The sequence below is a fragment of the Triplophysa rosa genome, linkage group LG3 (assembly GCF_024868665.1).
Source record: "Triplophysa rosa linkage group LG3, Trosa_1v2, whole genome shotgun sequence".
NCBI classification, from domain to species: Eukaryota; Metazoa; Chordata; class Actinopteri; order Cypriniformes; family Nemacheilidae; genus Triplophysa; species Triplophysa rosa.
In genome coordinates this window covers 3596406-3624366 of record NC_079892.1, presented here as the reverse complement: position 1 = coordinate 3624366, position 27961 = coordinate 3596406, and the positions used below count along the sequence as shown (strand labels likewise).

The 27961-nt window shown below is 40.3% G+C and overlaps 2 protein-coding genes across 4 annotated transcripts in view; both read right to left on the bottom strand.

Moving 5' to 3' along the window:
- Positions 1-6718: 6718 nt before the first annotated feature.
- On the bottom strand, positions 6719-11698 carry LOC130552222 (leucine-rich repeat and immunoglobulin-like domain-containing nogo receptor-interacting protein 1). Its single transcript, XM_057330425.1, has one exon. The coding sequence runs from the start codon at positions 11678-11680 to the stop codon at positions 9833-9835; it is 1848 nt and encodes a 615-aa protein (XP_057186408.1). The 5' UTR covers positions 11681-11698; the 3' UTR covers positions 6719-9832.
- Positions 11699-21195: 9497 nt separating this feature from the next.
- The window catches only part of LOC130552236 (leucine-rich repeat and immunoglobulin-like domain-containing nogo receptor-interacting protein 1), a 59418-nt gene continuing 52652 nt past the window's right edge, over positions 21196-27961 (bottom strand). For all 3 annotated transcript variants that reach the window (XM_057330449.1, XM_057330448.1, XM_057330450.1), the window contains one exon: positions 21196-23742. In XM_057330449.1, coding sequence (XP_057186432.1) covers positions 21883-23730 — 1848 coding nt within the window. In that variant the 5' untranslated portion in view covers positions 23731-23742 and the 3' untranslated portion in view covers positions 21196-21882. The remainder of the gene's footprint in view (positions 23743-27961) is intronic.

Here is a 27961-nt window from a genome sequence, read left to right as displayed (position 1 = left end):
GAATGGAGACGGATCCAAAAAGTGCAGTTTAAATTCCTTTCATGTCTCAAAGCAATCCGGCAGACGTATCTGTATCACAGTAAATTATGCGGCATGTTCAATTGAATGAGAACAGAAATATTCTTATTAAAAAATTGTACCTCAATTCACAGGAGTTATTATACTCTGTAAAACCTTCTGAAATGTATCTCAGAGCATTTAAAGAAATGAATGGTGACATTTATAGCTGCTTGTGCATATACACCCTCCTCAATGGGTCTAAAATGTTCTCAAAGTCCCCCAAACTGACTTGTACTAAGCACTATAATACAGTGATGCTATCAGATGGTACAACCGCAGTACTTTAATCTCGCCACGTCCTGAACATTATGGCACTTTTTTTGTACGTGAAATGACAAGATGATTTCAGTGATAAAGATCTTTGGTCTCTTTAAAGAAGCTTGTTTATCCTGCAGACAAAATTAACATAATAGTAACATAATTAACATGCGTGTCACCGCTGACCGGAGGCTGTTCGCTTATTTTAGGTCTTTAAACATTGTTCACACGTCTCCTCTAGTATGTTTGACATTTTAAAGTGCTGAGCGTGTAGCTCACAGTCGAGGTAGAGCTACAAACGCTTAATAATTATGCAACACATTCGCCTTCGGTACAGAAACGTTAGGAGACAATTAATACATTAAAATTACACTCACTCTCCACTAGACCCATATTATTACGTCGACCCAATTAAATTCAGTGCGAATATGACAAAACGTCTCATTAAAATGCCCCCGTGTGCACTAAGTATGTGCTGTCAGGATGACTCAAAGACAGAGGCTTGAAATAGTATGCTGGCACACTAACTTTTCATGCATTACGTAGGTCATACTGCGTGCAGCATATGGAGGACTAAACCTGCAAAAATTATAAATAAATAAATGTATAAATAAATAAATATATAAACGAATAAATGTAATAATATGAAAATAAATAAAGGAATGAATGGTTTGATAAAACAAAATAATTCGTTTTAGCTATTATTGATCTTAGCTTTAACTTTTCTTTTCATTTTTTAAATTGATTTATTATTTTTTGTGTCCATTTTTAAATTATTTTTAATTATTATTATTATTTATTTTTAGATTATTTTATTTATCATTTCCTTTTATTTTTACATTTATTTATTTATACGTTTATTTATTTTTATATTTATTTATTATCGCATGTATTTATTTCCACTTTTATTTATTTATTCTTGAATTTATTCTTACTTTTCTGTGTCTTGTATGATAATTAGATGGGTTGGTCTTGCCTACTATTGGTTCAGCGTAGATTGAAGCGTTTGATCGATTACTCTTGACTTGTTTTGGACTAACGTCACGTCACTCACTGATCGTTTGCTTCGTGTATAACGTTAAGTAACTATGGCGGGCGCACAATTAGCTAGAGAGTTACAGCATTTAGCCAATGAAGTCGATAACCATGCATCAAATGACTATGTGTCATTCAGATTAGATGCATTTATTGATGATTTATTACAGATTGACGGCGAGATAAATGACAAAGTTCTCCCTCGGTTGTTAGCCTCTTTGCAGCACATTCAAAGTCTGTGCGAGTCAGAGGGTGCTATGGTGGCGTTACAGTTCAACTGGTGAAAATCATAAAGCACAAAATGTAATAAGGTTTAACTACACAGATGAGCTTGTAAACCAAAGTCGCAAGCTAACGCTTTGTCAAAGTGATAGTTATAAGCAGCCTTTCGGTTAGAAAAAGCGTAAAGATTTAATGTAACATGATGTAACATAATGTAAATGAATTGAGACATAGTGAACTTAAGTCACAAGTTAACACGGTAGTAATGAGCATCGTTCTTTCACTACAGGGGCCATCAAATGGAAACCATTCCTTCTAAAAAGACGTGGTTACTAAACGGTACTCGTAAACTACATTCCATAAGAGATAAATAACACAGAGGTCACAAGTTAACACGGGCATATTCCCTTGATTCATCCAGCTGCATATTGTTGTGTGACATCTTGATATTATTGCAAAGATCCGCAGCAGCTAGCATTGCGAAATAGCTTAGTGTGATTGTTACCGTAGTGACATGCTGCCTCGCTTTATTGTATGGGTACGAATCCCGTGTCAAATCGCTTTATTTTTTCACCTCGCTTCAGCCGTTACGGGCGATCATACCAATAATTTGCAATCTTAACAAGAATGTCAAAATCATGTAACAAGAAAGTCTGTGTTTATTAGACATCTTAATATCAAGTCGTCTTGTGCTTTCAGAATCGACGAATCTGCTGAGGTCGTTCATGATCCTCTTTGGCAGAGGACCTGTAACCGGAACTTGGTCACCACCTTAGCATCCTCTGACTCGCACAGATTTGGAAGAACTTTGTCATTTATCTCGCCGTCAATCTGTAATAAAACATCAATAAGCGCACCTAATCTAAATGATACACAGTCATTTGATGCATGGTTATCGACTTCATTGGCTAAATGCTGTAACTCTCTAGCTAATTGTGCGCCCGCCATAGTTACTTAACGTTATACACGAAGCAAACGATCAGTGAGTGACGTGACGTTAGTCCAAAACAAGACAAGAGTAATCGATCAAACGCTTCAATCTACGCTGAACCAATAGTAGGCAAGACCAACGCATCTAATTATCATACAAGACACAGAAAAGTAAGAATAAATTCAAGAATAAATAAATAAAAGTGGAAATAAATACATGCGATAATAAATAAATATAAAAATAAATAAACGTATAAATAAATAAATGTAAAAATAAAAGGAAATGATAAATAAAATAATCTAAAAAAAATAAATAATAATAATTAAAAATAATTAAAAATGGACACAAAAAAATAATAAATCAATTTAAAAAATGAAAAGAAAAGTTAAAGCTAAGATCAATAATAGCTAAAACGAATTATTTTGTTTTATCAAACCAATCATTCCTGTATTTATTTTCATATTATTACATTTATTCGTTTATATATTTATTTATTTATACATTCATTTATTTATAATTTTTGCAGGTTTAGTCCTCCATAGCAGCATGCTGTTACCAAGTATGCAGTACACAGCACTTTTATAGCACACTGCATAACCCGTAATGCAATGCAGCCATTCATTTTAAATGTGGCGAATGAACTAGAACCACAAAAATGGCTCTTAGCATCTTTCTTGACGTACTAGAATAGACTATAAGACTACATTAACAGTGAAAATGTTTAAAAAACTTTTTTAGAAAACAAGTATGGAATTAAAAGCAATGTCTTTCTGCCCTAAATTTTTAAGTACAAATTGGCTTCACAATTCATTTCAACTCACTATTTAAATTTTTATGCATATTATAATATTTAAATAACCCAGGTGAAAGTATGATTTTAAGGATGATTACTTATATGGGTTAATATTATGTATACTGTAATACTTCTGGTTAACAACTCAAAATAGTATTTATTTCAGTATTGAGAAAAATGGCAATATTAGCATGTATTTTTTTATTTTGCGACATTTATTTACTTATATTTATTTCTCTTTAAAATAAACACTGATGTATGTAAAGCTGTTTGGAAACTAAATTGTGAAAAGCACTATATAAATAAAATTGAATTTTAATTTTTAAAATATTGTACATTACTTGTACAACTCATCAAACATTTTTATAAGTTGCCCAAACTCACTATTCGACAACCTTTTGTAAATTAAAATGACTTGAAGCCAATTTGATTTGATTTGGACAGTTTAGTTTATTGTGTATAGCACAATATAATGTGACATGCTCTGTGATCGGCACTGATTTATCTAATGAAAAATTGGCTCGTCAAAAGATTAATTGAGATTAATCGCATCCAGAATAAAAGTTTGTGTTTACATAATATTTCCGTACACTCTGCATATTAATTTTGTATAAACATAAACACAAAAACATACACATACGTACATGTATATTTACAAAATATTTAGATGTATTTATATTAACCAATAATTTAAATTATATAAACGTTTATTGATTTTTTAATTTTATATGCATGTATGTGTATGTGTTTATAAATACAAAATGAATACAGTACACACTACACAGACATATAGCTATTATGTAAACACAAATTTTTATTCTGGATGGGATTAATCGTGATCAATCGCTTGACAGCCCTAATAAAAACTCACTGGTTTAAAATTAAATCCCAGTACAAATCAAATTTGGGCAAAATGTGGTGTACTGTACAGTACTGATAGGTGGTGGGTTTAAAAACTTTAAAAACTAAATGTGTTACTGAAAAAATATGTTTTTCTACATTATCTGAAACTATCCTCCCTGTCAAGAGGGCATCCCTAAATCCTGATTTTCTTGTGTTCACAACACAAAATCTTTAAAAAACAAGTTAAACGTTTTAAAGTGGTTAATACCAATGTTACATGAATGCAGATGGGAGCCTTTCAAATGGATAATTACATCTTAATCTTCGGTTCTATAGCGGAATCATGAAACGCGTCTGTCATAGTAAATCACAAATGTAAACAACATGAAAAAGAGATTCCGGGATCTCTCTGTTTGTCAGTCTCCAATGAATGACACTGAAAACAGTTATTTTCTTTTCATTTGATAAATTAGACTGAATGCCTCATTCCGGGAAGTTCCGGGTGATTATGTATCTCCAAAGAAAACCATAATTTTCTCCGCCGCTGATCTCTCTTTCACTGTCTTTAAGTGATGACAGTATTATCTACAGTTAAATGTACACTCTCAAAGCTCTAAAAACTTTAAAAAAAATACTCCAAGCAACTAATCTCTGAAAACCAAGACACCTTAAAGTAGTCAAGATGTCATCTGTCCCATGGTTAATAAATTGCCAGACAAAAGCACACAGATCTTATAACTTCACATTCCACTGAAACTAACTATCAGAGTTCATAAAGAAAATTCTGCCATCTTTTGTCTGCGGAGTTCAAAAGCTGAAACATTCACAATGAAGGTGAATTACAACTGGCGCTGTCAATCTCTCATGAATGGCAATGGCCATGACCCGTACAATGCATTATTAGAAGTATACACTCACCTAAAGGATTATTAGGAACACCATACTAATACGGTGTTTGACCCCCTTTCGCCTTCAGAACTGCCTTAATTCTACGTGGCATTGATTCAACAAGGTGCTGAAAGCATTCTTTAGAAATGTTGGCCCATATTGATAGGATAGCATCTTGCAGTTGATGGAGATTTGTGGGATGCACATCCAGGGCACGAAGCTCCCGTTCCACCACATCCCAAAGATGTTCTATCGGGTTGAGATCTGGTGACTGTGGGGGCCATTCTAGTACAGTGAACTCATTGTCATGTTCAAGAAACCAATTTGAAATGATTCGAGCTTTGTGACATGGTGCATTATCCTGCTGGAAGTAGCCATTAGAGGATGGGTACATGGTGGTCATAAAGGGATGGACATGGTCAGAAACAATGCTCAGGTAGGCCGTGGCATTTAAACGATGCCCAATTGGCACTAAGGGGCCTAAAGTGTGCCAAGAAAACATCCCCCACACCATTACACCACCACCACCAGCCTGCACAGTGGTAACAAGGCATGATGGATCCATGTTCTCATTCTGTTTACGCCAAATTCTGACTCTACCATTTGAATGTCTCAACAGAAATCGAGACTCATCAGACCAGGCAACATTTTTCCAGTCTTCAACTGTCCAATTTTGGTGAGCTCGTGCAAATTGTAGCCTCTTTTTCCTATTTGTAGTGGAGATGAGTGGTACCCGGTGGGGTCTTCTGCTGTTGTAGCCCATCTGCCTCAAGGTTGTGCGTGTTGTGGCTTCACAAATGCTTTGCTGCATACCTCGGTTGTAACGAGTGGTTATTTCAGTCAAAGTTGCTCTTCTATCAGCTTGAATCAGTCGGCCCATTCTCCTCTGACCTCTAGCATCAACAAGGCATTTTCGCCCACAGGACTGCCGCATACTGGATGTTTTTCCCTTTTCACACCATTCTTTGTAAACCCTAGAAATGGTTGTGCGTGAAAATCCCAGTAACTGAGCAGATTGTGAAATACTCAGACCGGCCCGTCTGGCACCAACAACCATGCCACGCTCAAAATTGCTTAAATCACCTTTCTTTCCCATTCTGACATTCAGTTTGGAGTTCAGGAGATTGTCTTGACCAGGACCACACCCCTAAATGCATTGAAGCAACTGCCATGTGATTGGTTGATTAGATAATTGCATTAATGAGAAATTGAACAGGTGTTCCTAATAATCCTTTAGGTGAGTGTATATTCTAAAGTCACCCGATATTTCTCTGTGTGAGACACAAGACTGAAATTTAAGTCATTATTCGCAGGTCAAAGATGTGAGAACGAATGCCTCCTGACTGTGAATAATGACTCAAATTTCATCCGTTCCTCTCAAAGCTAGTCACGTGATAGACTTCAAGATGCCTTTAAGATGCTCTTAGTTTTAAGCCTTATATATAGCCCTTGACAGGCCCCGGTCCCCTTCATATTCATTATAAAGGACCTTTGTAAACAGTTGGCTTGTCAACTTTAAGAAAAAAGAAAGTAATGTAAGTAAATGATGGCAGAAGCTTTAATGCAACATTTAACTTTTTTCCTTAAGTTTTTAAGTTATAAAAATAATTGTAATTTACCTGGTCTTCCATCATAATTTTATACTTTCACACAGCAAAATAAACACGGCACATTTCTTTTGGTAAAAAAATGTCCATAGATCGTTTAATACAACATACCATATTTTCAACAATTCAACATCAATAAAATTGTGTTAATTAAAAAAACGAAAAGAAAATGCATATTACCTTTATTGCACAGAACAATTTAAACATTTTCCATACTAGATTTTTTTCACCTTTTTAGACAATTTTCCAGTATAAAAGAATATTATGGACCACATTAATGCACATTATCATCCTGGGCTGAATGTTGGAAAGGGCAAAGGTCAGATAAAGATGTTTTTTGTTGACATAATGGAATAGAAACAGCAGGTAGAGCACAGAGGCAGAGGATCGGAGAGATTCAGGAGCGTGTGTGGATGTGTTACAGATTAGCTCTAAAAGTGGATCCGTAAGGGTTGAACCATCTGTGCAGTTCTCAATCCGCAGCGTCAGTCAATGGTACAAACTGCTTAGTGCGGTGAAACTGATCTAAAAAAATCAAGTGCACAAATACAGCTCAGTGTCCCAAAGATATCACCTGCTTCTTATGGGCCAGATTAGCTACACATGAAATACAGCAGGGTGAATTCACTAAACAGCGACGTTTCAGTAACATTTCAACCTGCGTCTTACACTAACCACCTGCAAACCAGTTCGCACAATGTTGTTCAATGCATATTTATGTAAGCTTTTCAAATAAAATTGTATTTATTTAAAGTTTTATTTTTTTAAAGGAATAGGACAATTCTGTCATTTACTCACCTTCCAGTTGTTCCAAATCTGTATGAATGTCTTTGTTCTGATGAACACAGAGAAAGATATTTGGAAGAATGCTCATGACCAAACAGTTCTTGGACCCCATTGACTCCCATGTTAGGAAAAATGACTTGATCATTTTTTGTTCTGTTAAACACAAAAGAAGATATTTTGAAGAATGTCGGCAATCTAACAGTTCTGGGGCACTTTTGACGACCATTGTAGTTTTTCCTACTACGGTAGTCAATGGGGTCCAAGAACTGTTTGGTTACAAGCATTTGTCCAAATATCTTTCTCTGTGTTCATCAGAACAAAGACATTCATACAGATTTGGAACAACTAGAGAGTAACTAATGACAGAATTTAAATCTTTCTTCTGTGTGCTGAATTCAAATAAATGATTTTTTTTCAGAAGTGACAACCACATTCACTTTTAATAGGTTTTATGCCAATTTGTCACATGCAGAAATCGGGAAACAGGTCTCATTGCATCCAGTTCAGGCCTTTTGTACACGCCGTCTTTTTTCTGAAACTTGAATATTAAAATAGAATAAATTGCAAAAAAGAAAAACAACTGAATTAGTTGATTACTTCAAAAACCAACAGATAACGGTGTAATTTCATAATGCTGTTCATATTTTTCCCGAACCAAGCCAATGTAACGTATTCTGCTTATTCTGGTCATAGTCGACATATTCACACCCAAAAATGAGTAGTGGCAACCATATTTATTTCACATTTCACAACCCCCCCCCCACATTTTAATGCATAAGTGCATACACACAAAATATTGATTTAAGGGATTTACCTCCATATTTAAATGCAGTTGTCACTCCCAAAAACTTCAATGTGCATGCACTGCAAAATGCTTTTTTTTGCATTTTGGCATTTTTCTAGTACAAAATCTCATCTTTTTTTGCCTGTTTCAAACATGAATATGAGAATGTTTCGATATTTTTCCTAGAAAACATGAAACATTTTTTTTTTTGCAGTGCGCAGCCCTGGAGCCTGTATGGAAGTGTCCACATGTCTAAGTATGCCAGATAAAGCGATAGTCTGTGCACATAAAAACTGCTAGAAATGACTGCAACTCATTCTTAGTGAATTCACCCTGAGTGTGCCAGCTTTCATCTGTCATCATAAATCAGCACCATTTGCCTCCTTAGAAGTGCTGGAGAACTTTGAAATAATGCGATAATGAGAACGAGCGTTTCTTTGGGCACCAACGAGGAGATCTGAGACCACGAGACGGGTCTGAGACCATAAGACAAGCATAAGACCCAAACGACAGATCTGAGACCACGAGACAAGTGTAAGAGCCATCAGACAGATCTAAAAACAGCGAGACAGATCTAAGCACCACAGACAGGTGTGAGATCCAGCAGCGGCGGCCGCTGGGGGTCATTGAGGGCTGTCAAACACATTAACACTCTCCTCTTTTCATGAAATGATTGAGTCTGTCAGAGACTCGCACTCTCGAGCCCAGCTACACATCTTCAGCATTCCTTTTGGGGCTTTCAAAGGTTTAACAGAAGAATTGATGGGTTCTACCTGGCGACGCATTGTCGGGGTCAAACGTGATCAGGCACAAGGCTCGCTGTGGGCTGTTCTGAACAAAACACAAAAATTAAATTTGTGCCGTTTTCGCTTCCTTTCCTTTTGTTTAATCCAACATTAAACAACCTGTGCTTGTTCATCCAGGTGTCACTACAGATGCTTCGTTGCTCCTCTAATAAATTTTCTTGATTTAGCCAACAAATACATCTACAACACGGATGCCAAAGAAAAATTAAAACCAGAGTACAGATACAAAAGAAAGAAAGGAAGAGTAAAAGCATTTCTAGAACTATATGGCTGGAATGGCATTCAACAGACAAAACATATCTATTATTTTTCACAAAATAAGACGTATTTGGGCAACTGTTAGTTTTGTTAATGTGAATTTCACCCCTGATTTTTCTACTCTGTCAAAACTATTGATTTTAGTAAAAAACAAAAAACGGATGGGTTAAACAAATAACAAACAAACAAAAAGGATGCAGGCAGCAGGAACACAGTTAGAAGGATGCTCTGCCTTTCCATTCTGGAGGTCGACACAAAAGATTTTGTTTCATATTTTCGCCCATATAGAAATCCACAGGAACAATGTTTTAAAACATATCCTTCGAGAAGATATTGGTCCCGTAGGCTGAATTAAAGCGGCCATCGCGCGCGAGGAGAATTTTCCTCCCCTCTCAAGTCCACCGCCGAACAAAAAGCGCAACCCATGTGCCTTACATCCGTCTTTAAAGTTAAGAGAGGAAAAAACACGTCTCCTCTTTGGGGAGGTCGTTCAGGCAGGGAATTTCGTTTTTGTCTTTATGAGTCTGTCGTTAAAAGGGTCTTTTGAGCTCCCGGGCTCGGTTATATCATCTTCATGTTAAATTTCCGAGGGGCGTCTGCACCGCTGCTGCTCATCCCAGCGTCCGACTTGCGCGGCACGTACTCGATCTCAATGTTGTGTTTGCTGTTCCCTTTGCCTCTGCTCCACAGAAAAAGCAAAACTAGGCAGAACAGAACCACGCCCAGGAAGGAGATGAAACCCATGGTGGTGGCGATGATAAGCGTCTTTATATCAAACGGAAACGGGACCATCGCTTTCGTTCCATTGGCTCCGTTGTCGTTTGGTTGGTTGGAGATGAATGCCAAGGTTTTGTTGGGTTGACTAGGCCAGTCTGGGGAGTAACTATGAACGTGGAGGTGGGCCAAAGCCGTGTCGTTTCCACCCGCATTGCTAGCGATGCACACGTACGTGCCGTTGTCTTGAATCTGAGCGTAGCGCACTTCCAGGGTCCCGTCTGGGAAAACCGTCAGCCGTCCTATCGTTTTGGTGGTGATGAACTGTTTCTGTGGGGACAACCACATGATAACGGGTGTCGGGTCTCCGTCCGCCTGGCACACGAAGTGGACAGTGGTGCCCTCATCGATTAACTTTCTCTGCTGCTTGCGGTCTCGAATCCTTGACTTGCGACAAGTAAAATAATTGGGCTGAAGGACATCAGGGAAGTCTTTAAACTCTTTACCTTGAACGAACTCCGGCGACGCGCAGGTGGGCTGCTGACGGTTGAAATTGAGCCTCCACCGGCGTCGGAAAACCCAGAGCAGACGACAATCGCAAGCCAGCGGGTTATCATGCAGTGCGAGGGTCTCCAGGTTGCCCACCGAATGGAATACCGACTCCTCCAGGGTGGTCAGTGAGTTGCTGGACACATTGAGGATTTTGAGGTAGTTGAGGCCTCTGAAGGAGTAGGTCTCTATCATCATCAGCCGACCACCCACCAGGTGGAACTCCTGCAACCGGAGAAGGTCATGAAGCCGGTTCCCTTCAATAATCTGGATGGGATTGTAGGACATGTTGAGGAACCGAAGATACACCAGATGCCGCAAAGCCAAGTACGGAATCGCCGTCAGGTTCGCGTTAGTGATCGTCAGGGACGTGAGGTTCAATCCGTACAAGCAGTTGGTGGTCATGGTGTCCAGGTAGGGCCAGTTGGCGATCTCCAACACCTTGAGGCGGTACAGCCGTTTGAAACTGTAGTCTCTGATACTGTTGATATTGAGGTTCCGTAAACGCAACGTGACCAAGCTGTGGAGGTGCGTAAACGCCTCCGTCGGGACAGAGGTCAGGTTGCACTTTTCTAACGTGAGCTGCTCGAGGCTGCTGAGGCCGTGAAATGCCCGATGGGATATGAAGACGAGATCATTATCCCCCACCTCCAGAGAACGCAGGTTATACAGGTCCTGGAACATGTAGTCCAGCAGAATGACGATCTTATTTTCACTGATATCCAGATTTGTTAGGTTACTGATCCCTGTGAACACTCCCAGCTGAATGAGCTTTAGTTTATTACTGCGAAGTCCCAGAGCCCGCAGGCCATAGAGGTTGTTAAAAGCGCCCGGCTCGATGGACGAGATGGTGTTTTCATTGAGCTCCAACACTTCCAGGTTCGGGAAGGCGGAAAACTCGTCCGGGTTGATGGTTTTCATCCGATTCTTGCTAAGGTCTAGGTGTCTGGTTTCTAGCGGGATCCCCTCTGGAACGGATATCAGCTTCTTGCGGTGGCACATGACGGCGCGCTCCTGAGCGTTGCACTCGCAGCGTGACGGGCAGCCTGTGGCGGAGCCGGACAGCACCGTGCCCAGCATCAAGATCAGAATGGGCTGCCAGCATGCCACCAGGAAGCTGTGCCCACTCACTTCCCCTGCTACCATCCTACCGGTTACCTGCACAGAGAGAGAGAAACAAGAGTGGTTACTTATAAAAAAAAATGTTCAGAGCAACCAAATCAATAAACTATTATACCTCACAGTATTGACTAAACATTCTAATGCGTAATTTTCTTTTGTGAGTGGAATGTGGCTCTAAAACACGAGCGAATTGGGTATTTACTCAACATTGTTCATTGAGCACAGGGATGAAAGAGTGTTTTACAAAGACATTTTCTACATCGCAGAGATAATATTCCATTTCCAAAGTGTTCATTGCGTGCATTATTACATTAAAGGCTCATAAAACTAATGCAGTATCCCAAGGATCATTGGATTATTTGTAACTCTGAGAAGACGCCATTGGCGCGCGTTTGCGTAACGGTGCGAAACGGCACTTTCGCATTCTATCTCTTTTGCTTTGAACCCCTACGAGTGCAACTTCAAAGGCTTTTAACGCAGAGTTGCGCTCGTGCGCAGAGCATAGGGACTTGGACTCCATTGCAAAGGTTACATCACCATCGTAAGTTATTCATGAATCGTCTTAAACCTCACATGCACCTAAACAGCTGAGCAGTGAGTTACAAGGCTCTGCCTGCGTCCCAACCAGCTTTTCCACTCTCAGATCCTGCGAGAGTTCACACTTCCGGGCGTACCAACCATCTGAAATCACAGCATTGATTCATATGTGTGACAATTTGCTCTGCATCACATCAGAGAGACTAAAAGACAAGGCACCCATTAAAGCCACACCCGACACTCTTATTCTTTGCTTTTTTATTATTTCATCTAAGGAAGTGCAAATAAAGACATGCTGATCATGAATATGTGCACACAGATGGTCTAATGTTTCCTGATTCAGCATTAAACGCTGTTTCTGAAAATCAACGTTCACTTCAACATGTAGTCTCAAAGGTTGGGTTGGGTTGATTCTCCCTTGTGGACGAACCTCAGGGGCATGGAAGAACAAGACAAACCTCACCAAACGAACACCTTGGCAGAACAATAACATAAGTGCATTTCATCATCATTTTTAAGTGAACCAAAAAGCCTGTTTGCTTTAATGTTTAGATCAGGCCTGATGTATTAATGTTGCGTACACGCAATATGGCCAATGGAATATGCATACGCAATTTTTCACATACATATCAGCATTTATAAAAAATACACTATGCGTAAATATCTCGAGTGCACTCCCAAAAGATATTTCTTAGCCTTTTCGTCTTACTTTCCAGTCTGTAAATTTGTTAAAATTCTTCAATTCAATTTTTAGTTTTAGTTTATTTAATTTACTTCAGAAGCAAAATAATATTTCTGAAAAAATGATAAAAATTAAGTGAGTTTATGCTTTAAAGATATGCTTTAAAAAATATATAATGTAAAATTGTAAGTTTTATCAAATATATTTTATATTATAGAAAATACAAAAATAATGAACTTAAAAGAAAAGAAAAATAAACTTAAATTATGTTTGACCTCTTTTTAATTCAAGATTATTTTATATGTTTTTCAGAACACAAGATCATTTTCATTTTTCAAGTTTTTCTTGATTTAAGAATATTAAAAAAGATGTTCTGGAAAACAAAAAAATTACTTCTTAATTATGAAATTCATGCAAAGTTCTATACATGATTCCTCTTTCATTACCATGTTAATCTTGTTCTCTAACAAACATTTAAAAACACGTCATACACAAATGTTGTAAAACAGAATGTATAGGCCTAAGCATTGAAATATGATCAACTTTTCTCTTGACTGTCAGATGAACGTTTTTACATAGCTATTTGCAATGCATTCTGGGATTGTCGTCTTTACAATAAGTATGTGCTATGCTGCCTAACAATTAGGCTAAAAGAACATACCCGCTACACTTCGAAACAGTTTCCAGAACAACACCTATGTCACAGTTAGTTTAGTAAAAGAGTTTATATCTCAGATTTACACTTCATTAAGGGTGTCGTCACGCTATTCACCTCCGACCAGATGCGATTCCGAGTACGGTTTCAAAACCACCTACACAGCACAGAAATCCTTTTATTGAGAACATCAATGCCTGTTCATTTCCTGTTGTCGTAACACAACCCCGTTGCACGGTCATAAAAAAGACGTACAACCTGCATTAAGAATCCTGATGCTAGCGATGATTACTTTTGCCCTCCACAACTCTGGTAAATATCGCATCTCCCGATGTCGATCTCGGCGCACCCCACAAACTAAACTCTTTTCAGTTCAGAGACCTTGGAGAACCTTTGTAATCCTTAAAACGGCTCTTTAGAGACTCACAAATTTTGCAGCCACGACCATTAAAAAGAGTCATTGGTGTGTAGGACGCCACCCACACGCACAAACACCCTGTTATATACGTCTGCGAGACGAGTCTGTGTGTGTTATAGAAGCTGAAAAGATCGTGTTAGCAAATTCCCGAGTGCAAATTAAAATCTTGTTTTATTCATTTGCATCTCTAATCAACAGTATAGCACGAAATACTGTGTAATTCTAAGGAAATGTGTGGAAGACGAACATTGTGTAAAAAGTCTAATTAACTCAATTACATGACATGACGATTAATCAAATTAATGACATATTTCAATAGAAATGTGGGAGAAATGCACAAGAAGGCAATTCAAAGGCATTTCAAAAAAGAAGATATTTTGAAGAATGTTGCTAACCGAACAACGGCCACACCCATTCGATTCTATTGTATAGACACAAAACCAATGCAAGTCAATGCGTACCGCCGTTGTTCGCTCACCAACATTTTTCAAAATATCTTCTGTGTTCTGCAAAGGAAAGAAAGTCATACAGGTTCGAAATGACAGTTAGGCGAGTAAAGAATGACACAATTTTCACTTTAAGATCACACTTTTGAACATGATGATCCGGGTTCAATTGTTACGATTAGGGCTGTCACGATAAACCGACGATAAATATCACGTGATTTATGCACAGCTTTTGAGTGAAATACGGGAAAATGCTGCTGCATCTGAAAGCCAGAGGGCGCTCTCGTGCGGAAACTCCAAATACGCACTGCAGAAGAAGACCATAGCACGTTCTAGAATCTAGGAAATGCCTATGGACATATTTTTAACACTGTTACTCAAGCCTCATCAGGTATTTTTATGATAATAAAGTATATTTATAATGATCATGTTTGACGGGTGTTGCTTTTTCAAATGCGACATTGTAAGCGACTCAAACTCGCACTGCTTTTAGATCGAGCAGCATTTCCTACTGATCCCAGAGCCGTGCTTCACGGGCAAGCTACGCATTAAAAAAAATATCGACACATTGCATATCGCAATGCTCGATTACAATAGGATTTAGTGGTATCGCGATAAATTATCGTGCAGCCCTAGTTACGATTACAATTTTCCATATTTATATAATTTTGCCCGATTAAGAAATGTTGTATTGAAAGTGTATCATTAATTGTGTCAACTTATCACTTTTTTATTTAGCGTGCTAAATTACCAGCCNAAGCGCACTGATTTGCATTTTGTTTAGATGTATTCTCATGAATGTGCATATGAGTTGAATGTAAGCCCAATCAATATGAAATGTCGCACATGGTTCTAAAACAATTCAACACACCTGACATTAAGGCCCAATCCCAATTCTATTTTCTACCCCTTCGCCTACCCCTCGCCCCTTCCCCTTGCCTCTTGAAACAAAGTGGCAAGGGGAAGGGCTACAAATTTTCCGCTAAGAAATGGGACACCACTACTACACTGTTATACGTCATCATATACGTCGTTGCTAGCTCGTCACGTCAGAGGACATGTGCCGATGCACCGGGTATATGACATAAAAATATATTTTCTAGTATCGTGCAATCAGTGCTGTCCGCTAGCAAACTTTAGCGATTTTTTTGCAAACGTTAAAAGAACATCACCGTAAATACTAACACAAGATTGAATGTAACATACATAAAAGGAAAAATTGTCATAAAAATCCTTATTAATGGCAAAAATTACTTACATTTATGGGTCTGCTTGCTCGAGTGAGCGGCCATGTTGGAAATTTCTCTTAGCCCTTCGTTTGAAGTGAGGTCCCGAAAAATCTTCGTTTGAAGGGCTATCTGGCCCTTCCCCTTACCCCTAGCCCTCCAACCAAAAGAGAATTGAGACACCACTACCCCTTCACGTGAACGCGCCAAACGGAGGGGTAGGGGAAAGTGTAGGGGTAAGGGGTAGAATTGGGATTGGGCCTAAGTCTAACATTAGTTAGCTTCGATCTAGAGCAGTGGTTCAACCTTCTCATGGTCGCGCCCCCCTGTAAACCCAGTTAAAGAACTGGCTGGCTATATATAAAATATATATAAAGAAGCAAAAAAAATCATGTAGCCTGTATGCCAGATTGATCTCAAGAGATCAGATTATAAATGTAACAACCCTGCTGATAAAAACAAAAGAAACCATCACAGAAATGAATGACAAACATACTTATATGATATACCTGTTTCTTAAAATGATGTAGATGTAATTGCTGCTGCTTCCTGAGTTGACGTTTGCCTACTTTGTACAGTAGATATTAAGATGTGCTCAGCCTAAAATTGCACTGCACAGGACCTACAATGAGTTTGCGCGGCTGCTCATTCGCACAGCTTCAGACAGAACATTTGCCCTCCGTCAATTTGCAATCGCGTTCCTCCGCGCGATTGTTTTCCAAAGGTTGGGGTTTCGTGGGAACTGTTGTGCCCCACCTGCAGTACATCTGCGCCCCTCTGATTGAGAACCACTGATCTAGAGTAACAGTTAACTTACTAACGTTAAATAACCGGCATGTTAGTCGTTTAGCTGATAATTCGCTAACGTTAGCTAGCATGACAACAATTATACCAAAATAACACGTTTGATAATCGTTGGATTTACCTGTCCTGTTTTCACAAATAGGTGTTTTGTCTCCAGACACCAAACATTGGTGTCGTTCACCCATCTTGCAACGTCATTTTTGATATGCATTCCGCATTGATATGCATGCTTCTCTCTCTGGTGTATGGTGATGGATTATGTGTAAAACACAGTTAGAGGTAATAAATAAGGATCACAACAAATAATATATAGGTGTGTTGGACTTCATGCGGCGCTGCGCAGACTGATCGGAGGCTGATTTGAAGCAATGCATACCGGTTAGAAATTATGTCTGATTTGAACCGGTGTCCTGCCAAGAAATGAACCCCTGCCAGATTATGCACCCCCTTCAATAACACAGCTGTCCGATTGGCTAATTTTAACCCCCCCACACCTAATCCTCACCCTAACCATTGTGGGGATGGGGGGGTGCATCATTTTGTTTCGTTTAATAAAATAAAAATTAAACGAATACTGATTCAACTCCGTAGGTAATTTAATAATATTTTTAGAATGATTTTTTAATGATTTTAGAAACACAGTGTTAAGCAGCACATAACATACTATGAAGTGTTTATGGTTGCTACTTTTTAATCAAAATGTTTGTTTATTGGGGACAAATCCACTATCTAATCCACTTAATTCACGTTTTGAAAAGGAAACACAGCACCAACGTCACTACGGCAAGCAGCCGGTGTCCGACTTGACTGCTCCTTTTTCAACTCCTCCCTCGACCGCAATAAAGCGGCTAATCTCGCCGATCGGTCTGCAAAGCGCCACATGAGGTTGAGCACACCTTATGTCTCATTTATGGTGACAAGAATAGTGGAAGTGATGTCTTCAGTACCCAATATGTTGCATTAGTATATGTAAGCTCTGATTGGATGGCTGAGGTGTACTCATGTTTGTGAAATAATGTGTTTGAATCAAGATATCTCCAAACACATTCTTACCAATTCCTTTTGAGGTTGAAGATATCTCCAAATGAGCAAGCAGAGGTACTTATTCTGTTTTTGAAATCAGCTACTAATTTATGAATGATTGGTAGAATTTGATTAAAAATCTTACTAGTAAAATAAAATATGTTACTAGTCACAAAAAGCACTAGTATCTAACAAATAAGTACTAGTATCAGTTGAATAAATACTAATAGCTAATCAATAAATACCAGCATTTGATAAATAAGTACTGGTATTGAAACAATAGGTTCTAGTATTGAATAATTAAGTACTAGTATCTATTTAATTGGTACTAGTATCTAATGATTAAGTACTAGCATATATTAAATAGGTACTAGTACTTAATATTCATTAAGCACTAGTATCTTTATCAGGCTCTAGTATCTAAAAAATACTGTAAGTACTAGTACCTAATGGATAGGTATCAGTACCCAATGAATAACTACTAGCAACTAATTATTGAGAACTAGTAACTATTGGAATACATACTAGTCAGACCTGAAAAGTTGATATCTAAATGACAGATCTCCATAGAGATGTAGTATCTAATGAATAAATACTAGTATCTGAATATAGTATTTATACAAGTACTAGTAGAATCTAGCCACAGGAGGTCACAAGCCAGTGTACTTTTTGTGCCGGTCCCAAGCCCGGATAAATAGAGAGGGTTGTGTCAGGAAGGGCATCCGACATAAAATATTTGCCAAATTCAATATGCGAATCACTAACATGACTTCCATACCAGATCGGTCGGGGCCCGGGTTAACAATGACCGCCATCGGTGCCGTTGACCTACAGGGCACTGGTGGAAATTGGGCTACTGTTGGTCGAAGAAGGAGAGGAGGAAGGTGTGTTAGAGGAGGAAGGCGTGTCCGTAGGCAGAGAGAGAAGAGGGAAGGCAGGAGTTTCGGAATGAAAGTAGAGACTTTGAATGTTGGTACGTTGACAGGTAAAGGCAGAGAGCTGGTAGATATGATGCAGAGGAGGAAAGTCGACATTCTGTGTGTCCAGGAGACCAGGTGGAAAGGGAGCCAGGCTAGAAGCATTGGAGCAGGGTTTAAACTGTTTTATCATGGTGCGGACAGGAAGAGAAATGGAGTAGGAGTGATCCTGAAGGAGGTGTTTGTGAAGAATGTTCTGGAGGTAAAGAGAGTGTCAGATAGGTTGATGAGTCTGAAGCTGGAAATTGAAGGGAGTGATGTTGAATGTTGTCAGTGCTTATGCTCCACAAGTAGGTTGTGAGCAAGAGGAGAAAGACAGATTCTGGAGTTTGAGGAAGTGATGCAGAGTGTTCCCAGAGGTGAGAGAATGGTGATAGGGGCAGACTTTAATGGACATGTTGGTGAAGGGAACACTGGGGATGAGGAAGTGATGGGCAGGTTTGGTCTTCAGGAAAGGAACCCAGAAGGACAGAGGTTGGTAGACTTTGCTAAAAGTATGGAGATGGCTGTGGTGAACACGTACTTTCAGAAGAGGCAGGAACACAGGGTGACATATAAGAGTGGTGGCAGGAGCACACAGGTGGACTATATTTTATGTAGACGCTGTAATCTGATTGAGATTAGCGATTGCAAAGTAGTGGTAGGAGAGAGTGTAGCTAGACAGCATAGGATGGTGGTGAGTAAGATGACTCTGGTGGTGAGGAAGATGAAGAGAGCAAAGGCAGAGCAGAAGACAAAGTGGTGGAAGTTGGAAAAGGAAGAGTGCTGTGTTGTTTTCAGGGAGGAGTTGAGACAGGCTTTAGGTGGTCAGGAGGTGCTTCCAGAGGACTGGACTACTACAGCCAAAGTGATCAGGGAGACAGGTAGAAAGGTGCTTGGTGTATCATCTAGAAGGAGGAAAGACGACAAGGAGACTTGGTGGTGGAATGAGGAAGTTCAGGAGAGTATCCAGAGGAAGAGGTTAGCTAGGAAGAAGTGGGACAGTGAGAGGACGGAGGAAAGTAGACAGGAATATAGGGAGATGCAGCGTGAGGTTAAGATAGAGGTGGCAAAGGCCAAACAGAAAGCTTATGAGGACATGTATGCAAGGTTAGATAGTAAGGAAGGTGAGAGGGATTTGTATCGGTTGGTGAGGCAGAGGGATAGAGATGGAAAGGATGTGCAGCAGATTAGAGTGATTAAAGATAGAGATGGAAATGTGTTAACAGGTGACAGGAGGGTGAGGGAAAGATGGAAGGAGTACTTTGAGGAACTGATGAATGAGGAAAATGGCAGGGAGAGAAGAGTAGTAGAGGCAAATATTGTTGAGCAGGAAGTAGAAAGGATTAGCAAGGGTGAAGTTAGGAGAGCTTTGAAGAGGAGGAAGAGAGGAAAGGCGGTTGGTCCGGATGACATACCAGTGGAGGTATGGAAGTGTCTAGGAGAGATGGCAGTAGAGTTTTTAACTAGGTTGTTCAACGAGGTCTTAGAGAGTGAGAGGATGCCTGAGGAACGGAGGAGAAATGTTTTGGTGCCGATTTTTAAGAACAAGGGAGATGTGCAGAGTTGTGTAAACTACAGAGGTATTAAGCTGATGAGCCATACAATGAAGTTGTGGGAAAGAGTAGTGGAAGCCAGGCTAAGGGGAGAAGTGAGCATTTGTGAGCAGCAGTATGGTTTCATGCCAAGAAAGAGCACTACAGATGCGATATTTGCTTTGAGAAGGTTGATGGAGAAGTACAGAGAGGGTCAGAAAGAGCTGCATTTTGTCTTTGTAGATTTAGAGAAAGCGTATGACAGGGTGCCAAGAGAGGAACTGTGGTATTGTATGAGGAGGTCTGGAGTGGCAGAGAAGTATGTTAGAGTGGTGCAGGATATGTATGAGAGCAGTAGGACAGTGGTAAGGTGTGCGGTAGGTGTGACAGAGGAGTTCACGGTGAAGGTGGGACTGCATCAAGGATCGACTCTGAGCCCCTTCTTGTTTGCGGTGGTGATGGACAGGCTGACAGATGAGGTCAGACAGGAATCTCCATGGACTATGATGTTTGCGGATGATATTGTGATCTGTAGTGAGAGCAGGGAGCAGGTGGAGGAAAGTCTAGAGAGGTGGAGGTTTGCTCTGGAGAGAAGAGGAATGAAGGTTAGTCGCAGCAAGACAGAATACATGTGTGTGAATGAGAGGGATCCAAGTGGAACAGTGAGGTTACAGGGAGAAGAGGTAAAGAAGGTGCAGGATTTTAAGTAGAAGATGTTGAGGTTCTCTTTGGGAGTGACGAGGATGGATAGGATCAGGAATGAGTACGTCAGAGGGACAGCACATGTGAGATGTTTTGGAGACAAAGTTAGAGAGGCCAGGTTGAGATGGTTTGGACATGTTCAGAGGAGGGAGAGTGAATATATCGGTAAAAGGATGCTGAGGTTAGAGCTGCCAGGCAGGAGGCCGAGAGGAAGACCAAAGAGGAGGTTTATGGATGTAGTGAAGGAGGACATGAAGGTAGTCGGTCTGAGAGAAGAGGATGCAGGGGATAGGGCTAGATGGAGGCAGATGATTCGCTGTGGCGACCCCTGAAGGGAACAGCTGAAAGGAAAAGAAGAAGACTGATATATTTCAAATGTTTATTTCTTTTAATTTGATGATTAATATCGGTAAAAGGATGCTGAGGTTAGAGCTGCCAGGCAGGAGGCCAAGAGGAAGACCAAAGAGGAGGTTTATGGATGTAGTGAAGGAGGACATGAAGGTAGTCGGTCTGAGAGAAGAGGATGCAGGGGATAGGGCGAGATGGAGGCAGATGCTTCGTTGCTCCTCTAATAAATTTTCTTGATTTAGCCAACAAATACATCTACAACACGGATGCCAAAGAAAAATTAAAACCAGAGTACAGATACAAAAGAAAGAAAGGAAGAGTAAAAGCATTTCTAGAACTATATGGCTGGAATGGCATTCAACAGACAAAACATATCTATTATTTTTCACAAAATAAGACGTATTTGGGCAACTGTTAGTTTTGTTAATGTGAATTTCACCCCTGATTTTTCTACTCTGTCAAAACTATTGATTTTAGTAAAAAACAAAAAACGGATGGGTTAAACAAATAACAAACAAACAAAAAGGATGCAGGCAGCAGGAACACAGTTAGAAGGATGCTCTGCCTTTCCATTCTGGAGGTCGACACAAAAGATTTTGTTTCATATTTTCGCCCATATAGAAATCCACAGGAACAATGTTTTAAAACATATCCTTCGAGAAGATATTGGTCCCGTAGGCTGAATTAAAGCGGCCATCGCGCGCGAGGAGAATTTTCCTCCCCTCTCAAGTCCACCGCCGAACAAAAAGCGCAACCCATGTGCCTTACATCCGTCTTTAAAGTTAAGAGAGGAAAAAACACGTCTCCTCTTTGGGGAGGTCGTTCAGGCAGGGAATTTCGTTTTTGTCTTTATGAGTCTGTCGTTAAAAGGGTCTTTTGAGCTCCCGGGCTCGGTTATATCATCTTCATGTTAAATTTCCGAGGGGCGTCTGCACCGCTGCTGCTCATCCCAGCGTCCGACTTGCGCGGCACGTACTCGATCTCAATGTTGTGTTTGCTGTTCCCTTTGCCTCTGCTCCACAGAAAAAGCAAAACTAGGCAGAACAGAACCACGCCCAGGAAGGAGATGAAACCCATGGTGGTGGCGATGATAAGCGTCTTTATATCAAACGGAAACGGGACCATCGCTTTCGTTCCATTGGCTCCGTTGTCGTTTGGTTGGTTGGAGATGAATGCCAAGGTTTTGTTGGGTTGACTAGGCCAGTCTGGGGAGTAACTATGAACGTGGAGGTGGGCCAAAGCCGTGTCGTTTCCACCCGCATTGCTAGCGATGCACACGTACGTGCCGTTGTCTTGAATCTGAGCGTAGCGCACTTCCAGGGTCCCGTCTGGGAAAACCGTCAGCCGTCCTATCGTTTTGGTGGTGATGAACTGTTTCTGTGGGGACAACCACATGATAACGGGTGTCGGGTCTCCGTCCGCCTGGCACACGAAGTGGACAGTGGTGCCCTCATCGATTAACTTTCTCTGCTGCTTGCGGTCTCGAATCCTTGACTTGCGACAAGTAAAATAATTGGGCTGAAGGACATCAGGGAAGTCTTTAAACTCTTTACCTTGAACGAACTCCGGCGACGCGCAGGTGGGCTGCTGACGGTTGAAATTGAGCCTCCACCGGCGTCGGAAAACCCAGAGCAGACGACAATCGCAAGCCAGCGGGTTATCATGCAGTGCGAGGGTCTCCAGGTTGCCCACCGAATGGAATACCGACTCCTCCAGGGTGGTCAGTGAGTTGCTGGACACATTGAGGATTTTGAGGTAGTTGAGGCCTCTGAAGGAGTAGGTCTCTATCATCATCAGCCGACCACCCACCAGGTGGAACTCCTGCAACCGGAGAAGGTCATGAAGCCGGTTCCCTTCAATAATCTGGATGGGATTGTAGGACATGTTGAGGAACCGAAGATACACCAGATGCCGCAAAGCCAAGTACGGAATCGCCGTCAGGTTCGCGTTAGTGATCGTCAGGGACGTGAGGTTCAATCCGTACAAGCAGTTGGTGGTCATGGTGTCCAGGTAGGGCCAGTTGGCGATCTCCAACACCTTGAGGCGGTACAGCCGTTTGAAACTGTAGTCTCTGATACTGTTGATATTGAGGTTCCGTAAACGCAACGTGACCAAGCTGTGGAGGTGCGTAAACGCCTCCGTCGGGACAGAGGTCAGGTTGCACTTTTCTAACGTGAGCTGCTCGAGGCTGCTGAGGCCGTGAAATGCCCGATGGGATATGAAGACGAGATCATTATCCCCCACCTCCAGAGAACGCAGGTTATACAGGTCCTGGAACATGTAGTCCAGCAGAATGACGATCTTATTTTCACTGATATCCAGATTTGTTAGGTTACTGATCCCTGTGAACACTCCCAGCTGAATGAGCTTTAGTTTATTACTGCGAAGTCCCAGAGCCCGCAGGCCATAGAGGTTGTTAAAAGCGCCCGGCTCGATGGACGAGATGGTGTTTTCATTGAGCTCCAACACTTCCAGGTTCGGGAAGGCGGAAAACTCGTCCGGGTTGATGGTTTTCATCCGATTCTTGCTAAGGTCTAGGTGTCTGGTTTCTAGCGGGATCCCCTCTGGAACGGATATCAGCTTCTTGCGGTGGCACATGACGGCGCGCTCCTGAGCGTTGCACTCGCAGCGTGACGGGCAGCCTGTGGCGGAGCCGGACAGCACCGTGCCCAGCATCAAGATCAGAATGGGCTGCCAGCATGCCACCAGGAAGCTGTGCCCACTCACTTCCCCTGCTACCATCCTACCGGTTACCTGCACAGAGAGAGAGAAACAAGAGTGGTTACTTATAAAAAAAAATGTTCAGAGCAACCAAATCAATAAACTATTATACCTCACAGTATTGACTAAACATTCTAATGCGTAATTTTCTTTTGTGAGTGGAATGTGGCTCTAAAACACGAGCGAATTGGGTATTTACTCAACATTGTTCATTGAGCACAGGGATGAAAGAGTGTTTTACAAAGACATTTTCTACATCGCAGAGATAATATTCCATTTCCAAAGTGTTCATTGCGTGCATTATTACATTAAAGGCTCATAAAACTAATGCAGTATCCCAAGGATCATTGGATTATTTGTAACTCTGAGAAGACGCCATTGGCGCGCGTTTGCGTAACGGTGCGAAACGGCACTTTCGCATTCTATCTCTTTTGCTTTGAACCCCTACGAGTGCAACTTCAAAGGCTTTTAACGCAGAGTTGCGCTCGTGCGCAGAGCATAGGGACTTGGACTCCATTGCAAAGGTTACATCACCATCGTAAGTTATTCATGAATCGTCTTAAACCTCACATGCACCTAAACAGCTGAGCAGTGAGTTACAAGGCTCTGCCTGCGTCCCAACCAGCTTTTCCACTCTCAGATCCTGCGAGAGTTCACACTTCCGGGCGTACCAACCATCTGAAATCACAGCATTGATTCATATGTGTGACAATTTGCTCTGCATCACATCAGAGAGACTAAAAGACAAGGCACCCATTAAAGCCACACCCGACACTCTTATTCTTTGCTTTTTTATTATTTCATCTAAGGAAGTGCAAATAAAGACATGCTGATCATGAATATGTGCACACAGATGGTCTAATGTTTCCTGATTCAGCATTAAACGCTGTTTCTGAAAATCAACGTTCACTTCAACATGTAGTCTCAAAGGTTGGGTTGGGTTGATTCTCCCTTGTGGACGAACCTCAGGGGCATGGAAGAACAAGACAAACCTCACCAAACGAACACCTTGGCAGAACAATAACATAAGTGCATTTCATCATCATTTTTAAGTGAACCAAAAAGCCTGTTTGCTTTAATGTTTAGATCAGGCCTGATGTATTAATGTTGCGTACACGCAATATGGCCAATGGAATATGCATACGCAATTTTTCACATACATATCAGCATTTATAAAAAATACACTATGCGTAAATATCTCGAGTGCACTCCCAAAAGATATTTCTTAGCCTTTTCGTCTTACTTTCCAGTCTGTAAATTTGTTAAAATTCTTCAATTCAATTTTTAGTTTTAGTTTATTTAATTTACTTCAGAAGCAAAATAATATTTCTGAAAAAATGATAAAAATTAAGTGAGTTTATGCTTTAAAGATATGCTTTAAAAAATATATAATGTAAAATTGTAAGTTTTATCAAATATATTTTATATTATAGAAAATACAAAAATAATGAACTTAAAAGAAAAGAAAAATAAACTTAAATTATGTTTGACCTCTTTTTAATTCAAGATTATTTTATATGTTTTTCAGAACACAAGATCATTTTCATTTTTCAAGTTTTTCTTGATTTAAGAATATTAAAAAAGATGTTCTGGAAAACAAAAAAATTACTTCTTAATTATGAAATTCATGCAAAGTTCTATACATGATTCCTCTTTCATTACCATGTTAATCTTGTTCTCTAACAAACATTTAAAAACACGTCATACACAAATGTTGTAAAACAGAATGTATAGGCCTAAGCATTGAAATATGATCAACTTTTCTCTTGACTGTCAGATGAACGTTTTTACATAGCTATTTGCAATGCATTCTGGGATTGTCGTCTTTACAATAAGTATGTGCTATGCTGCCTAACAATTAGGCTAAAAGAACATACCCGCTACACTTCGAAACAGTTTCCAGAACAACACCTATGTCACAGTTAGTTTAGTAAAAGAGTTTATATCTCAGATTTACACTTCATTAAGGGTGTCGTCACGCTATTCACCTCCGACCAGATGCGATTCCGAGTACGGTTTCAAAACCACCTACACAGCACAGAAATCCTTTTATTGAGAACATCAATGCCTGTTCATTTCCTGTTGTCGTAACACAACCCCGTTGCACGGTCATAAAAAAGACGTACAACCTGCATTAAGAATCCTGATGCTAGCGATGATTACTTTTGCCCTCCACAACTCTGGTAAATATCGCATCTCCCGATGTCGATCTCGGCGCACCCCACAAACTAAACTCTTTTCAGTTCAGAGACCTTGGAGAACCTTTGTAATCCTTAAAACGGCTCTTTAGAGACTCACAAATTTTGCAGCCACGACCATTAAAAAGAGTCATTGGTGTGTAGGACGCCACCCACACGCACAAACACCCTGTTATATACGTCTGCGAGACGAGTCTGTGTGTGTTATAGAAGCTGAAAAGATCGTGTTAGCAAATTCCCGAGTGCAAATTAAAATCTTGTTTTATTCATTTGCATCTCTAATCAACAGTATAGCACGAAATACTGTGTAATTCTAAGGAAATGTGTGGAAGACGAACATTGTGTAAAAAGTCTAATTAACTCAATTACATGACATGACGATTAATCAAATTAATGACATATTTCAATAGAAATGTGGGAGAAATGCACAAGAAGGCAATTCAAAGGCATTTCAAAAAAGAAGATATTTTGAAGAATGTTGCTAACCGAACAACGGCCACACCCATTCGATTCTATTGTATAGACACAAAACCAATGCAAGTCAATGCGTACCGCCGTTGTTCGCTCACCAACATTTTTCAAAATATCTTCTGTGTTCTGCAAAGGAAAGAAAGTCATACAGGTTCGAAATGACAGTTAGGCGAGTAAAGAATGACACAATTTTCACTTTAAGATCACACTTTTGAACATGATGATCCGGGTTCAATTGTTACGATTAGGGCTGTCACGATAAACCGACGATAAATATCACGTGATTTATGCACAGCTTTTGAGTGAAATACGGGAAAATGCTGCTGCATCTGAAAGCCAGAGGGCGCTCTCGTGCGGAAACTCCAAATACGCACTGCAGAAGAAGACCATAGCACGTTCTAGAATCTAGGAAATGCCTATGGACATCTTTTTATCACTGTTACTCAAGCCTCATCGGGTACTTTTATGATAATAAAGTATATTTATAGTGATCATGTTTGACGGGTGTTGCTTTTTCAAATGCACATTGTAAGCGACTCAAACTCGCACTGCTTTTAGATCGAGCAGCATTTCCTACTGATCCCAGAGCCGTGCTTCACGGGCAAGCTACGCATTAAAAAAAATATCGACACATTGCATATCGCAATGCTCGATTACAATAGGATTTAGTGGTATCGCGATAAATTATCGTGCAGCCCTAGTTACGATTACAATTTTCCATATTTATATAATTTTGCCCGATTAAGAAATGTTGTATTGAAAGTGTATCATTAATTGTGTCAACTTATCACTTTTTTATTTAGCGTGCTAAATTACCAGCCCTACATTCATTTATTAGGCACACACTTTTATCTAAAGGTGAAAATTTTGCCATGCAACACCATGCACCAGATGCAACACCAATGCAGATGAAGCCAATTTGAATGCCTACTTTGTAATTTGTTGATTTGTAATGAATAATCAGCAGTCGTCCCACTGTGAGCCCTGCTGTTCATCGGGATCAATGATGAAGCCATTGAAGACACAGAATCTGGCTGAGAACGCTCGGCATGTGGCGAAGGAGCGGCGTAAACTGATAACGCCGCCGAGGGACGCTCCGGGTTCTGCTCGGAGCAATGAAGTGACCTGCAGCCTGAGCTGCCATACCTCAAAACATATGGAAATGTTGAATGCTGAAAATAACCCAGCACTTTTTAGAGTATAGTAAACTATATTCATATTACTATAGTAAAGCATGGCGCTTGCATCATGGGTTCAAAGCCCTGGTTATGCGCATACGGACGAACAACCTGAATGCACTGTGGACTGCTGTGCACAAAGGCATCTGCCAAACACATAAAAACAATGTAACGTGTATAAAGTTTCCCACATTGCATGCTACACGTTAAAATGACGTTGTTTATGCGTTTTGACAGAGAGGTGGTGACACAGCACATCCGTGATCACATTTCAACATGTTGCATCATTACGCTACACTTGAATCTACCACAGTCTGATGTGAATTAACGCACTGTGGTGCAGGACATTGTTCCTCAGTGGTAACAATCTCTTTTAAAGACTGTAGATAAATACCTGAGCAACGG

Excerpts from the sequence above, each read along its gene's own strand:
- LOC130552222 (XM_057330425.1), bottom strand. The coding sequence starts at position 11,680 with ATGGTAGCAGGGGAAGTGAGTGGGCACAGCTTCCTGGTGGCATGCTGG.